A 14,553-nucleotide genomic window follows, 5' to 3' on the forward strand; every position below is an offset into this window, starting at 1 on the left:
CAAGGTCTCGAAACACGCTTTATCGCTATCTACAGTCCGCTGTCTTGGGAGGCGAGACAGGTTGGGCATAGCAGCATGCCGAGGAGATGCGCCAACCTCCTCCGGTGGTTTCAAGTTTTCAAGTATATAACAGCATTATGGCCAGTATTTCCCTTCAGAAATCTTGAATGCCGGTCTCGCCCTGCAGCTTGGCCTGAGCATCCTCACCCCGAGCATCACCAACCACCCACTCGGGTTCCTCCTCCTCAAAGTATTTATCTTGTTGTTCCGTCCAGTCATCGTATTCGTCATTTTCATCGACAGTCGTGTAGTCAAAGTCTGGGTCGTCGCCTCGCATGAATCGTAGTCCCATCTCCCACTGCCAAGCCTTCTCACCCTCCTCTTTGCTGGCCGGAATATCATCGCGATCCTCGGCCAATATCTCCCCGCTGGGACCACGCGTGTAGCTCAGCATGGCGTTGGGATCCGGGTGTGCAAGAGCCTCCATTTTGGCTTCGGACCGCATCAGATCCGTCTGCAGAACTCCGGAGAAGCCCTTGGCGCGCCCTTGTGCTTCTCTTTCTTGGGGGGTTTGGAATCGACGAATGAGGCGATCGTACAACAACGGATCTAAAAATCATCATTTCCACATCGGTTAGCATGTAAACCAATTCTCTGCTGTCAGCCCTGCACGATAGAATCCGTGTCAAAGAACCACAGAGACCAGGTGTTGAGCTTGTAGCAAGGAAAGAGCAAGCGGACCGGCTAGCTCAAGATCTGCCGTAAAGTATTCGGGATGCAGATCCAAGTACCGCTTCCGACGGTTCTTGACTTTGATTGAGACATTCTGCGCATCGCTGGATGCATCTTGGCTCGACTGGACTCTTGTACTCATGGGGAAATGTGGCATCTTGGAGTCGTTTCAGAGATGTGGGGATGAGGGGAAGTTGGGAACGCGGAAGTGGGCGGCAAAAGCGTTGATTTCTGCCACTCCGCAGCTCTTTTTTTCTCCCTCAACTTGATATGCTGTCGAACTGAGCTTTGTACGTCCATCATTCGCTTCAAATCCTGATGCAGGTTGCTTTTGGGCATTTTCGTCGATCTCTGTTCAAGAGATTGACTGCGGAACCCCGCTAATACCCCTTTTAGACGAACACGCCTCCTTGGCTGATATCTATTTGTACGGACCGTGACCCCAAGAACTTCCAAACACTTGGGAATCATGTCGGTCGAGGAATTTGTCGAGCGAATCGATGTCAAGCGGCTCTTCTCCGGAATTGCCTTGCTGTTCATCCTTGCGCTCTACTCCCCTGTGATGGTGCTGGTGCTCTCCCCTGTCTATGGTTCCCTGCCATCGCATCTCTTCCATAGCTATGGTGTCGTCATCTTCGCTGGCGCTGGCTGGTTCTTGAAAGATCAGATCCAAAGACGCATTGGTCGCCTCGCTGCCATCATTCTTCCGGTCCTGGCTTTCTGGACCCCTACCGTCCAGTACTTTGTCATGCAGCAGAGCTCTAAGCTTGGAAACCCGGCTGGTCCAGTCATCACTGAGTTGTTTGGCTACTATCCTCTTGTCATGCTCACCGTCGCCGTTGCTGGTAAGCAGATTCAGTATGCCTTGCATCTGGAGTCTCAGGGTGATCTCGTTGTTGAGCATGTGCCCCTGCTTGGCTCATACGTTGTCTACTCCTTTGGCGAGCACGTTGCCCGAGCAGTCCTGGCTCGTGCAATTGGCTTCACCATTGTCTTCTCTCGTGCTGGCTTGCAATTCCTGATTGCTGTGTTGTACGCTGCTGTGATCCCGTCGAAGATTCTTCTCCTGGCCATCCCCTCCTTGCTTTTCTCGGTGACCTCTGATGTCCACTTGGGTGGTATCAGTGGCGTGAACTCCGTTCTTCAGAAGGAGGGATACTCCCTCCTGGCACGCCAGGAGTCCTACACTGGATACATCTCGGTTCTCGAGAACCATCAGGATGGCTTCCGGGTGCTGCGATGTGACCACAGTCTCCTCGGTGGACAGTGGACCAAGGCTACTCCGGGTTATCACCCAGAGGTTGAGGACCCCATCTACGCAGTTTTTGCTATGCTTGAGGCTGTCCGACTGGTTGAACCTGAACACGGTGGCCCCCGTGTTGATGCTGATAGCAAGGCACTGGTGATGTAAGACTTGATGGTTCCTTACCGAACGTATACCATTTGAAGAATGACTGACAAACGATTCACAGTGGCCTTGGCATTGGTACCACACCAGCAGCTCTCATGAAGCATGGCATCGATACTACCGTTGTTGAAATTGACCCTGTGGTGCAACAGTTTGCAACCCAATACTTCAACTTTCCCTCAAACCATGTCGCCGCTATCGAAGATGCAACCACATTCGTCAAGCGTGCGCTGAAATCGCCATCTCCCCAGTACGACTATATTATCCACGATGTCTTCACGGGTGGCGCTGAACCCGCCGAGCTCTTTACTTGGGAGTTCTTGAAGGACCTGAGCTCCCTGCTCAGCGATGATGGTGTCATTGCTATTGTAAGACCCTTATCATACGCCTCTTAACGAGATTTAGATTTCTGACCGTCTACAGAACTATGCTGGAGATCTCAAGCTCTACCCCACGGGTCTGATTGCCCGTACCATCCAGGCCGTCTTCCCCTCATGCCGTATCTTCCGTGAATCACAGGTCGACAATAGTGACGAAACCCAAGACTTCACCAACATGGTCTTCTTCTGCAAGAAGAGCTCCAACACCCCTCTCCAGTTCCGGGATCCGATCCCCTCGGACTTCCTGGGCAGCAAGTCGCGTGAGAATTACCTTGTCCCGAAGTACGAGATTGATCCGGCCGTATTCTCCACTATTCCCAAGAAAGGAAAGGCTGTGTTGGTTGAGAAGCAAGTCGGACGGCTGCTCAAGTTCCGGGACCGGGGAGCCCTGGAGCACTGGGAGATTATGAGGAAGGTTATTCCCGATGCCGTGTGGGAGAACTGGTAAATGGCCGAATACCGAGTTTGAACACAAAAGAAGACTTGTATTATGTTATAATTATTTACTCATCTAGTTGAGATTTTCAATTCATGAAAGAAAGACATGTTGAACTAATTGCCTGCCCGGGCACCTTCCTTCGCGTATACAACTTCATTCAAGATCTGACACAATGAGCAACCAGAAGTGTCCTGCTGTTTGAAAGCACGATACACCAATACAGAAAGAGGGCCATTTATCTAGTGGCAGTTCTCCCCAACTTCCTCAGTCGATCTTGATTCTACAATCCTCCCCAGGAACAGACCTGGGTCGAGTCCAAGCTTCTTGAATTGCTTCATTATATACTCGCATCTAAGGTTGAGGCCATATCATGATTTCATGTCTAGATACGGCAGATTACTGTTAAGATCAGGAAGCTCTTTGTCATGGTCCTCTGCCTTCTGGGGCTTTGATGACTTACCTGTACTCTTGTCTTATATTATTCTATTTGACTCAAAGTATTGGCATCAAATGCCGATGTATTCCCTGCGACGGGAGATACTGATTTAATGAATTCCTGCGCGGAAAGTTCATCGGCGGCGCAACGTCACAAACGCAGTGCAGTGACCGAAGCTGCGTTGATCCGATTTGGAAAGGCAGCAAGTTCCAAGTGCTGGATGGAAGAACACTCGGGTTCCTGGCCTGGACGCTAGAGGCCCTTGTCTTGGACAAGAAAGCCAGTGACAAGCTCAGATAATTGTTCGAAAAGGGCACATCCAAACGAATGGCTCCACTTGAGCAAACTAGCAAGAGACAAGGGGAAATGAGCATGCAAAAAAAGCCTATGGAAACCGCTCCTCCAAGCTTCACACATTCAATCTTACTCCTTCAACCACTATTCTCAATCCTCACGCTCCTGGAACCAAGTCAAGCTTCTCAGCCAGGCCTGTCAGGTGAGCCAATCATGGGACAACGGGATACGCACTATTACCTCAGAGTCGTATCTAGACTGACTATTGAATCGCACAGAATCGTAAACGCACTGCTGCAGTTGCCTATCCTACGGCAGCCATCTTCACCACAAGAATACCTTCGATGCATGGACAGAGCAGTTTGAGACACTGCAGTGGATTGTTACCAGTGATATTCAAAGCATCGAAATAGCTCGCCACCACGAGCGCAGACCGACGAGGAGTTTGGATTCAAACCGACCGCAAATTGAAAACGAGAAATCCAGAAACGGTGCTACATGACAGGAAAGGAAAAGATACGCACTGGTACTTCTGGACCCCATGGAGCACAGGCCTTCTGTTCTGACTCTTGTTGGTGTTCAACTGTCCTTGCCTCTTGTCATCATGGTACTCTGATAAAGTAGGCAGAATGTCGAGTAGAAATTCTTCCTCGATTGTAGTCCCCGAGTCATACCGAAGCAGAATTCCGACCTTCGAAGAGCCACCCACTTTCCTAACGGATGAGGTCGACTACCCAATTTTCCATCAACGTGTTAAAGCCAGAAGGAAGCTTTAAGCCACTCCTCCATGTCAACGAGAATCTTGACACTGATCAATGAATTCATGAATCGATCTCCCGACTCAGTGTCAATTTCCACTCCTGTTCTTAGTGATCGCCTGGATGGTGGACCACCCTCACCACATGCGATAGACGATTTCCATTCAACAATCGTCTACAAAATATAGCTCCGAAATCCTTGCTCACTGTCCGCGGCTCTGCTATGTCGCTTTCAATATGTACCTGCGTCAGATAGCCTGTTGAATGGCAAACACTACTCTCAATCACACGACAATCGTGAGTCTCTGCCGACTTTCAGACACTATCGCACAAACCACAACATTCCCTGTGGAGATGTGCTTTGTTGACTGCGTCTGACAAGGAACGGCTCAAAACGAAAGGAATACCAGCACGCAGTGACCAATACTGCTGGGTCGTTGAGACGGAGACCTCGAGGAAGAAATTTGTGGTCAGTTACAAAAGGCTAATCTTGAACCCAGATTGTCATTGTTCAGGCGCATTTTGTGTTCGCTCATCTCAAGCCAGCCCGCCAAGAATTCCGGGGATACATCATAGACAACACTTTGTACGGACTTGACAAAGCAGACGTACGCCCGTCGGTCGGATTGAGTTACACAGTGACATTGCGTGGTCGTATATAAGGTCCAGAGTCATGTCAATCCGGGCTTTCCCTCTTCCACTAGACGAGAAGAGCAAGTTATTCGACAGCGACTCGATCCGATACGAGAAAAGAAATGGTCGTCTCAATCCGGGTTGCAGGTTATGCCGACTACATCACAGATGACCAATATCAAAACTACTTCCGACAGTATGTCGGACATCTGGCATTGCCATTGCCCCACGAGCAAAGCAAAGGCTTCGTACCGCCTGTCGCCACCATTCGATTTGTGGATTGGGAAACTCCCTTCGCCAACATGGATATATCGGAAGACCTGGAGGCAAGGATGGAAAACTACGGGAATATCCAGTCCACAGGCAAGGTTTACCTTGAGAGTTCCCACAACATTCACATTGAAGCCCAGTAGTTGGGTGCATAGCATAGAGAAAATCATACAAATAAACCCTCCAAAATCAGAAAGACAATTCATATTGGTATCATTATCTAACACCCCGCGAAAAGCCATAAGAAAGTCACAGTAGGGGAAAAAAGAAAATTATTCACAAGCCATCGGCAGATCAGAACCCAGACCGATGCGGGTAGTCTCGGCCTTCTGCCATATGTACGTACGCCCACAGCACTAAAATACAGTCCGAGGAGGGAAGGGGGAAGGCACCTCAAGCGGACGGGCTTCCGCGGGGACTGGAGCCGGGTTTCTTGACAAGGCCGGCGAAGAAGTTTGCCAGTGCTTGGTTGTGGGCTTTCTCGTCGCCGGGGTTTGTGGGGGTGCCTTCTTTCTTTTGGGCTCGAGTAGCTTCTCGGTCCTGGGGAGAGACATATTAGTAACAACACAAAGTTGATAGAGTATACACTTTGTGCTTACCTTTAGCTTCTTCAGCATATCCTCTGCGTCAACTTGGATACCACCCATGTTGAACTGCACAGGACCGATGTGCTCGTTGACTCTGCCCTCATCCTCCATGGGGGACATTTCCAGCTGTGGGGTAGGCTGGGTAGAACGTTCCTTGTCGTCATCAGCCCGAAGTTGCTCCAAAAGCTCAACTTGCTTAGCGAGGAAGCCCTGCATGTCTGAGGTCTCGATTTCGATCTTGTTTCCATTGGAAGTAGCAGGGTTTGAGATACTAGTATCACGTTTGGGGTCTTGAATCGTCTGCTCAAACACCAATACGGCACTGGTGCCGTCCTCGGCATTCTCGCTCTGCTGGCCGGCATCGTGGGACGGCACGAGAGGCTCGGGCGCATCTTGGATCTCAATTGACCAGGCTGTTGATACCCCTTCCATGTCGAAGCCTTCACGAATAATCCGAATCTTACCCCAGGAGTCCCAGTTGGCGGGCACCAGGATCTTATCCCGGTCGATGACATTATGTTTTAATGATTGTCGCTTCAAAAGAGAGTGTATGCCAAGGGAAGAGTGGATCAGACTCTGCAGAGAGTTGGCGAGGAAAGGCGTAGTATAAATGAGCGAAGCGCCGTCTGTCCATAGAGTTAGAAATATCTGGGAAAAAAGCAAAGACAAATTAGCTCGGACTCACGCTTCAGCAGAATTGTTCGCAGGAACTGGAGAATAAAATCGAACTGCTCTTCGTGCCACCCGTGGTCTTTCTCTAGCTTTTCGATCTTGTCCGCCTGTGAACATGGGTTAGCGACAGCGTTCTCGACATCATGAATATTGATTTAGGGCATGCATACTCCTTGACAAACTACACACATCGGAATGCCCAAACCCTCATCCCACTCACCGGGGCCCAAGGGTATTGTGACAGGGCCTCCGGAGTTTGACATCCCTCCCGCTGCTCCAGAGCTAGCATCCATGCCTCGCTTGTGGTCCCGCCACTCTGTCATTGTCTCCTCCATCACGATCTTGGTATCATCGTCGAGCGACACCAGAACAGAGCGGAGAAGGCGCACCCATTCTCTTAGACGCCGAATCCATGTCCATGGGTCCGACCAGTCCAGGAGAATGACGACAAGCGTTTCGGGCACAGATTGAGGAGTCAGGAGCGGTTTGAGGAGAGGAGCGAATGATGGAGAGGGTTCGGACAGGAGGTAGGCTGACACACGAGCCAGCGTATCTATGAAACATGAATGTTAGGTTTAGCGGAATTTGAAATGATATCGCAAAAGTCTGCGCACCTTCTTGGTCGGCATCAAGTACATCTCGGTATGTGTATCCCAAGGCAAACTGATTAGCGATTGGAGGCGTCTTTGCTTTCCGTTTCTCATTCACCAAGCCAGGATCCGCCGAGGTATCTGCAGAAAAGGTCTCTAGGAAGTCTCTCTGAGTTTCCGGGGTACCCCCTAAGGTCCAGGGATTAATTAGTATCACTCGTCGATAAAAGAAAAGCCGGGCGTGGGCCGGGCAAGAATGTTCCCCAACACGACGGGTCTCTGACGAACCTAGGATCAACAAGTTCTTCTCCGGCAAGCGCTTCCCATTAGCGACACCATCTAGCAACGACGACCAGATGTTCTTCTTTGAACCATCCTTGCTCGTAGGCCGACTATTTGTACCGGCCGCTTTGCTTCCTCGATTCGGACTGGACGACATCGTCTGGTCTAGTGCCACTATGCCTTAACAGGCATGCACCATTCCAAGCACCAGAGAAAAGTGTAGGAGTACTGGAGACCGCGGCGCGTAGAAATGCCGGATCGGAGGTCGTGGCGGAGGGGAGGTGAAGGCCAAAGGTGCGCGCGCGGTCAGGGGAATCTGGAGAAAGTGGACGGAGGTGGGCTGGAATACAGCTTGACCTGGACCACAACAGCGAGAAGATTCTTCAGCTGCTAAATGATAATAATGTCTCGGAGGTCGAACGACTTGCATCCAACGACGTCACGGAGGATGGACCAGGGGGGCTTGGGGTTGAGGTAAACAATTGGCGATTTTACGGTTCCGCAGATGCTCCGGGTGGAGCCCTTTTCTTCCCAGCTTTCTTTCTTCAAACCCGCCAACTTCACCTTCTCCCCCACAGCCCACCATGAACGCCATTCGTCAGACTCAGGCGCTCAATAAGCGTGAGCTTGAAAGTGCGGTGTAAGTCAAATCTCACACTGAACTGTTTCTCCTACGGCTTCAAAATTAACTCTGTCGCGCGTTGTCCAGACCACCCGAGGCATCATGGCATGCAGACTACCGCGACACCGCGTATATCTACATCGGCGGACTTCCACTCGATCTCTCGGAGGGTGATATTGTCACGATCTTCTCTCAATACGGGGAGCCAGTCTATATCAACCTGCTTCGCGACAAAGAAACGGGCAAGAGCCGAGGCTTTGCGTTCCTCAAATATGAGGACCAGCGCAGCACAGACCTTGCAGTCGATAATCTGGGTGGCGCAACAGTTTTAGGGCGTTTGTTGCGTGTGGATCACACACGGTACAAGCGGCGTGACGATGAGGAAGAAGGAGATAATGTTGCAAGGCTGATGGGCGATGCGACTATTACCGAGAGCAAAAAGGATGGGGATGATGGCCGAAGCGATCGCAGGAGAAGGCACAGCGACGCCGACAAAGAGGATCGTCGACCTATGCTCAAGGAGGAGAAGGAGCTTCAGGAACTGATTCTGAACCATGACGAGGAGGATCCGATGAAGGAATTCCTGATCGAGGAGAAGAAGGAAGAGGTTGCGCTCGCGCTTGCGAAATATCAGAGCAGCAAGAAGTCCTCCAGGCGACGGGACGACAGCAGAGAACGGTCGAGTCGGCACCATCGCCGCCATCGTTCTCGTTCTACAGAGCGCAGACACCGGGATGATCGGTCCCCAGGTAGAGAAAGGAAATCACGACGACGGTCCACAGATCGCGAGGAGAGGTCGAGAAAGGACCGTTCCACAGAACGGGAGGAACGTCCTCGTCGGGATCGGTCGACGGAAAGGGGAGAACGATCCAGGAGAGACCGATCAACTGAGCGATCTCGCTCACCGGGCTCCAAGAGACATCGCAGTGATCGAGACCGACATGATCGCCGCCGCTGAAAAGCCCACATACGCCATTTCTATGCTCGTCTATCTGCCTGCCGCAAACACTCAATATACACAGGGTGTTGTGATATACACAGGGTGTTGTGATATACACAGGGTGTTGTGTTATCTACAACAGCTGCTTGAATCATCGCAGTCCAGTACATCCAGCTCGCCAAGCTAAACCGCCATCCAAGCCTCAAGGCTTCCGACCTTGGTCCCAACTTCCTCCGTACGGGCCAAATTCATCCAAACTTGCGAAAGCTTCGGGTTTTTGGACTTGTTCAACCCCCAGATATCGTTTCCAACCATCGCGCATGCAATACCGCTTTCCGTCATCGCCATCCCGCAAAATGAACTTCTCCCAACGCCCATCCTGACCAGACCCAATCACCAAAAGGGTGTGGCTATCCATCCACCCAATGACGCCTTTAGGAGACCGGCCCATCGATGTACCCATGGGTGTCGCATACGGTGACCCTGGCGTAGCCTCATCCCCAATCTCAAAGTGTGCACTGGCAAATGAGTACACATCGGAGAATACTCGCGGCAGCAGAGGTAGTCTGCCTAAGATACCCCATTTCTGATTCGTCCCTTCCTCAGTTGCTGAACCAGGCGACTGGCTCCGATGGGGGAGATGAGGGTGGGGAATATCGAAGATGTGGAGGGTTGATTTGTCGGAAGTTACTGCTAGAAGGGTATTGGAGGGAGAGAATGAAAGAGAAAATATCACCGCATGGTCTACACCTCGACGCAGCTCTGCTAGCTTCGTGCAATTCGCTGTAGAGAACACACGAATCAAGGTTCCCTAGGAAATGTTAGCCAATGTAAAAAGTGTTCTAGCGCCAGCAGAATTCTCACAGCTTCGCTGGCTGTTGCAAGCACCTCCCCGTCAGGACTCAATGTCATCGCGCGTAGGGGAGAGCTATGCGCTGGTATGATGCTGATGTTGCCCGTCTCCAGCTCGATAACCTGCACCTGTCCCGGAGACCGGCCAGGGAAGGCCAGTATCTTCTGGCCCAGGCAAGCTAGTCCCAGCGGGTTATCCGAAGTCTCGAATACTGATAATTTCTGCGGTGGTGTGGAGAAAGCAAATACATGGACGCTGTTCAAGAGTGCGACCACGATTCTGGACTTGGAGAGGCGGACGCCGAGGACGGAGGTGCGGAATTCGAGGGTGATGGCGGGTTTTTGCTTTGCGTCATCCCAGATGACGAGCTAGAGGGGGTATATGATGAGTGCTTGTTCTGCGCATGTATTCCAAGGCCAAATGGGTGATTGCGCGTACTTTGTTCTGAGGAAATTTGGGGTTTCGTCCTCCGCCGACAATGGCGAGATAATTCGACTGGCCAAGCATTTCGACAAGACCGATGCCTGCATTGAAGTCTAAGTGCTCGAGGGTTATTTGTTAGTGGAAAATGATCTATCACCAACATTTAAAATCTTAAAGCTCACCTCGAGAAACCTTGAGCTCACAAGGATTGGCATTGAACACTGAACAATAACCCCTACTTAGCCTCGGCTCCATTGTTTGAAGCTCCTCGACAGCCCCAGCAACCTGCGCGCACAAAGCTTACCACAAAAGCCGGAGTTTAAGCCCACTGAGAAACAACTGCTGTCATTATTGAAGGCCGCCGACAGGGAATACGGCCCCATAGACTCGTCAATAACTTGGCGGGTGTTCATGGTTACAGACCATGACGTGGGTCACCAAGCTTGGACCGTGGGGTTGAGCCGGGGGTGTGGGATGTTGCAGGACGCAGTTAGATTGCTTCAAGATGAGAAGATCTGAGTCGGGTCTGGTCAGTCAGCAGTGATCAACTCCATGTATGTAGATGAAGTCGAGGTATGCTGGGGGAGTTGCGCAGATCAACCGGCATGTCGCGACGGGCAGATCTGCGATAAGAGAAAATGCGGGCGCGGGACCTCAGAGTGGAAGCTCTGCTGGGCTTGGATCCACGCTGGAGTGCCTGGATGCCTGAGGGATTAGGTAATCTCTCCACTGGTCAGGTGCGACCCACCCGAATATTAAGGAGCCCCTGAGTGCTGCTCATAGAGAACCTTCGTAGTTGGCCAAAAGAAAAGGATCGTAAATAATACCATTCACAAAATAGACTGGACATATATCTTCAATTCTTCAAATCGGAAGCTGTGATCAATCTAAAAAGCCATTGGCCCCGTTGTGGAGTTTCTCTTATGGTCTGGTCGCCAACCAAGCTGGAGAAGAGCAGCGTCCCGTGATTGGCCAGCGGCGGAGGGAAAGGGGGAAACACGAACTGTCTTTCCTCACATCCCCCCCCTACTATTACTACGACGACCACTACTTACTGCTACCTCCTCCGTCCAGATCGAATCTCAGGAGAGTTTCATCCTCACCTTCTCTTCTTTGCTTGATTCCTTGCTGCAAGGCAATTCGTTTTCTTCTGCATCCTCTCCCCTTTCCTTTCCTTACTTAGCCCACCATGTCGTCGGCTCTCAACGCGGTATGTTTTCCCCTTTTATTCGACTCCCCCAGCTCCTGCCCCATACTTCCCGGAAAAAAGTTCACCTGGGCTAACTCGACACCCCTTCGTGGGTAGATGAAGATTCGCCGCAAGAAGAATGTCAAGAAGGGAATTCAGTTCTGTTTGATGGTCTGCGGTGCCAGCGGAACTGGTACGCTCGACGATGCCACCCCGTGGTCTGGCCAATCGCCAACTAACCATCTTCCCAATCAGGTCGCACAACCTTCGTGAACACTCTCTGTGGAAAGCAGGTGCTGGAGGGCAAGGAGTCCGATGATGCAGAGCATGCCCACATCGAGGAGGGCGTCCGCATCAAGCCCGTCACTGTCGGTGAGTGGGAACCTCTCCGCCGCGCAGACAGTGTGTACCAATACTGACCTCTCCGGATCAAAACAGAGCTCGAGCTGGATGAGGAGGGCACTCGCATCTCCCTGACCATCGTTGATACCCCCGGATTCGGTGACCAGATTGACAACGAGGCGAGGCATGTTTACACTCCGCAATCCGCTCCATATTCTCGAATCCCTTCCCCGGCTAATACCCCCTCACAGCTTTGGCGAGATTGTCGGCTACCTCGAGCGCCAATACGATGACATTCTTGCAGAGGAGTCGCGCATTAAGCGTAACCCCCGTTTCAGGGACAACCGTGTGCACGTGTTGCTCTACTTCATCACACCTACCGGTCACGGTCTGCGCGAACTCGATATCGAATTGATGAAGCGCCTTTCCCCCGTGTCAACGTTATTCCCGTCATCGGCAAGGCCGACTCCCTCACCCCCGCAGAATTGGCCGAGTCCAAGAAGTTGATCATGGAGGACATTGAACACTACCGCATCCCCGTTTACAACTTCCCCTACGATATCGAGGAGGACGACGAGGACACCGTTGAGGAAAACGCCGAGCTTCGTGGACTGATGCCTTTCGCCATTGTTGGCTCCGAGGACTTTGTTGAGATTGATAACCGAAAAGTGCGCGCCCGACAGTACCCGTGGGGTGTGGTCGAGGTTGAGAACCCCCGGCACTCCGACTTCCTGGCCATCCGTAGCGCCCTGCTCCACAGCCACTTGGCTGATCTGAAGGAGATCACTCACGACTTCCTCTATGAGAACTACCGTACCGAGAAGCTCAGCAAGAGCGTGGACGGTATTACTTCGTACGTCTTTTCTGAGAACCACACTCTTCCTCATGTGATCATCAATACTAATCAATCAAACAGGGGCATCGACTCTTCTATGAACCCCGAGGACCTTGCCTCCCAGTCCGTCCGCCTCAAGGAGGAGCAGCTCCGCCGCGAGGAGGAGAAGCTGCGCGAGATCGAGCTCAAGGTGTCGCGCGAGATTGCCGAGAAGCGACAGGAGCTGTTGGCCCGCGAGAGCCAGCTCCGAGAGATCGAGGCTCGCATGGCCCGCGAGGCCAGCCAGAGCCAGGTCAGCGAGGCCACCAACGGGGAGGCTTAGTTTTGCTCTGTCGTCGATGCGGCTCATTCAGCGGGGCGCCGGTTCGCAATGTGATACCGTTTGTGCCAACTTATGGACTTCGTGGCACGACGTTGGTTTTTGTTTATGGGGATAATATTGACTGTTTATTCACGTTAATAGCTTTTTTTTTCTTCTGTTCTTGCTATTTCTTACCCGGTGTCTCTGCGGAGATGGACAAGATTCCCAACATAGAATGCAACCTTTTGGTGGTTCGACGACGGGCACCAGATTCTCCTTTTCTTTGCTCCGGTTGGAGGAAACAAGAGCGCATGCCAATTGATTGGGATGGAACAGATTGCTTTCAATTGCTGTCATCCATCTCAACTCTTCACCTGCAGCACCCGATGATGCTCTTATTCCTTCCCTCAATCTGTGGGACAGACATAAGAACGGTCCTTTTCCCTTATCTCCTTTTCCCTGTGTTTTAATCGTCCACTTTGTTCGGGGGTTTCTATTTTCCTGCATATCCTGTTTCTTATTCCCCTACCCCCGGTCCACTCCCTCCATATCTTGATCCTCTTCCCCGGGTTTTTCCTCTCTTGTTTCCCCCCTCCCTGGCACCTTGTCCAAAGTCCCGCAGCGCAGCAAGATTCCCTCTTCTCTTTTGTGTTTTGTGTTTTGGTCATGTCTTGTGTCTATCCTTTTTTTTCGCTGTCTTCCTAGCCCGATAGTAAATGAGGAAGAAAAAGTATCTTGGCCTCTTGTCCTTAAGCTATCTTAGTATATGAGTCCTGTAGTCTAAGGCTTTGTAGGATCTCCAACTGAATGTCGTTCAACAGTCCGTCTCTTCAAAATGACTGACCTACATACACTGAGCCAGTGGGCACTAGGGCATATTTGTGGGCTGCCTTTCAGCTCAACCTTTCTCTCATCCCAAAAGCACTTGGCAAGAACAAGAGCTACAAGCTCTGGGTGGGCAATCTTTCTCCCTCGTCATGAGACCAGTCATACTTGTCAGCAGACTGAATAGTTACAAGGTCTACTAATGAAAAAGCTCAACGCATTCCATATCAACGGCATCTATTTAGAAAAATATGAAAAATACCTCGAAAACAGTACAAGTAAATAATACCAGAAGCTAAAGAAGGGAAAAAAGATCCAAAAACATGGTCATCACTTCGCAGGCCATGCGGAGGCAACAAAACAAGAAGAAAAGAAGAGGGAGGGAGAGAAAGGGGAAAATAATAAAAAGTCCAATAAAAATTTTAAGGAGAAAGTAAGGCAACTCGAAAAAGATGCAGCGAGGAACGGGCGCGATGAGCAGGGAAAAAACAACCAAGCAGACACGCAAGAAGTGGTATTTTGCGCTCCATTGTACACAGGGATGGACAGAAACGAGATGCGATGGGGAGGAGAAGAGCCTTGGGACTGAGGTCTTCTAGGTCAGAGGAGGGAAGGAGACAGAAGTTGGGGGTGGGGAAGATGGCGAAAGGAAGGGGTGAAAGTCCAGGACATCGGAGATATCACTGGACGCTTTTATAACAATGAAGATGCTTGACTCGAGTGAGCCTTGCGGCTGGGGAGA

General features: G+C 51.2%; 7 protein-coding genes across 7 annotated transcripts; 4 read left to right on the forward strand and 3 right to left on the reverse strand.

Moving 5' to 3' along the window:
- Positions 1-154: 154 nt before the first annotated feature.
- Positions 155-889, reverse strand: N7473_003768 (uncharacterized protein; the record flags this gene model as incomplete). The annotated part of the gene is made up of 2 exons (XM_057149708.1): positions 155-609; positions 742-889. 2 exons carry the CDS (start codon positions 887-889, stop codon positions 155-157), a joined length of 603 nt encoding a protein of 200 aa, XP_057013362.1.
- Positions 890-1,201: 312 nt separating this feature from the next.
- Positions 1,202-2,968, forward strand: N7473_003769 (spermidine synthase; the record flags this gene model as incomplete). The annotated part of the gene is made up of 3 exons (XM_057149709.1): positions 1,202-2,139; positions 2,205-2,508; positions 2,564-2,968. The coding sequence occupies 3 exons, from the start codon at positions 1,202-1,204 to the stop codon at positions 2,966-2,968; spliced, it is 1,647 nt and encodes a 548-aa protein (XP_057013363.1).
- Positions 2,969-5,202: 2,234 nt separating this feature from the next.
- On the forward strand, positions 5,203-5,493 carry N7473_003770 (uncharacterized protein; the record flags this gene model as incomplete). The annotated part of the gene is made up of 1 exon (XM_057149710.1): positions 5,203-5,493. One exon carries the CDS (start codon positions 5,203-5,205, stop codon positions 5,491-5,493), a length of 291 nt encoding a protein of 96 aa, XP_057013364.1.
- A 250-nt stretch (positions 5,494-5,743) lies between these two features.
- N7473_003771 (dynein family protein) lies at positions 5,744-7,638 on the reverse strand (the record flags this gene model as incomplete). Its single annotated transcript, XM_057149711.1, has 6 exons — positions 5,744-5,890; positions 5,950-6,563; positions 6,623-6,716; positions 6,780-7,162; positions 7,224-7,388; positions 7,488-7,638. 6 exons carry the CDS (start codon positions 7,636-7,638, stop codon positions 5,744-5,746), a joined length of 1,554 nt encoding a protein of 517 aa, XP_057013365.1.
- A 427-nt stretch (positions 7,639-8,065) lies between these two features.
- Positions 8,066-9,061, forward strand: N7473_003772 (IST3 family RNA-binding protein; the record flags this gene model as incomplete). Its single annotated transcript, XM_057149712.1, has 2 exons — positions 8,066-8,121; positions 8,191-9,061. 2 exons carry the CDS (start codon positions 8,066-8,068, stop codon positions 9,059-9,061), a joined length of 927 nt encoding a protein of 308 aa, XP_057013366.1.
- A 184-nt stretch (positions 9,062-9,245) lies between these two features.
- On the reverse strand, positions 9,246-10,732 carry N7473_003773 (phosphatidylinositol-3,5-bisphosphate binding protein HSV2; the record flags this gene model as incomplete). Its single annotated transcript, XM_057149713.1, has 5 exons — positions 9,246-9,854; positions 9,908-10,264; positions 10,335-10,432; positions 10,502-10,540; positions 10,624-10,732. The coding sequence occupies 5 exons, from the start codon at positions 10,730-10,732 to the stop codon at positions 9,246-9,248; spliced, it is 1,212 nt and encodes a 403-aa protein (XP_057013367.1).
- Positions 10,733-11,348: 616 nt separating this feature from the next.
- On the forward strand, positions 11,349-13,727 carry aspA (uncharacterized protein). Its single transcript, XM_057149714.1, has 7 exons — positions 11,349-11,529; positions 11,626-11,701; positions 11,764-11,880; positions 11,947-12,034; positions 12,102-12,238; positions 12,271-12,703; positions 12,767-13,727. The coding sequence occupies exons 1-7, from the start codon at positions 11,509-11,511 to the stop codon at positions 13,005-13,007; spliced, it is 1,113 nt and encodes a 370-aa protein (XP_057013368.1). The 5' UTR covers positions 11,349-11,508; the 3' UTR covers positions 13,008-13,727.
- The last annotated feature ends 826 nt before the right edge of the window (positions 13,728-14,553 follow it).

The sequence above is a fragment of the Penicillium subrubescens genome, assembly GCF_028828155.1.
Source record: "Penicillium subrubescens strain IBT 31985 chromosome Unknown utg000002l_segment0_segment0, whole genome shotgun sequence".
Taxonomy (NCBI): Eukaryota; Fungi; Ascomycota; class Eurotiomycetes; order Eurotiales; family Aspergillaceae; genus Penicillium; species Penicillium subrubescens.

Excerpts from the sequence above, each read along its gene's own strand:
- aspA (XM_057149714.1), top strand. The coding sequence starts at position 11,509 with ATGTCGTCGGCTCTCAACGCG. Across the intron at positions 11,530-11,625 it reads TGTCGTCGGCTCTCAACGCG|ATGAAGATTCGCCGCAAGAA; the intron begins GTATGTTTTCCC and ends CTTCGTGGGTAG. Across the intron at positions 12,704-12,766 it reads AGCGTGGACGGTATTACTTC|GGGCATCGACTCTTCTATGA; the intron begins GTACGTCTTTTC and ends TCAATCAAACAG.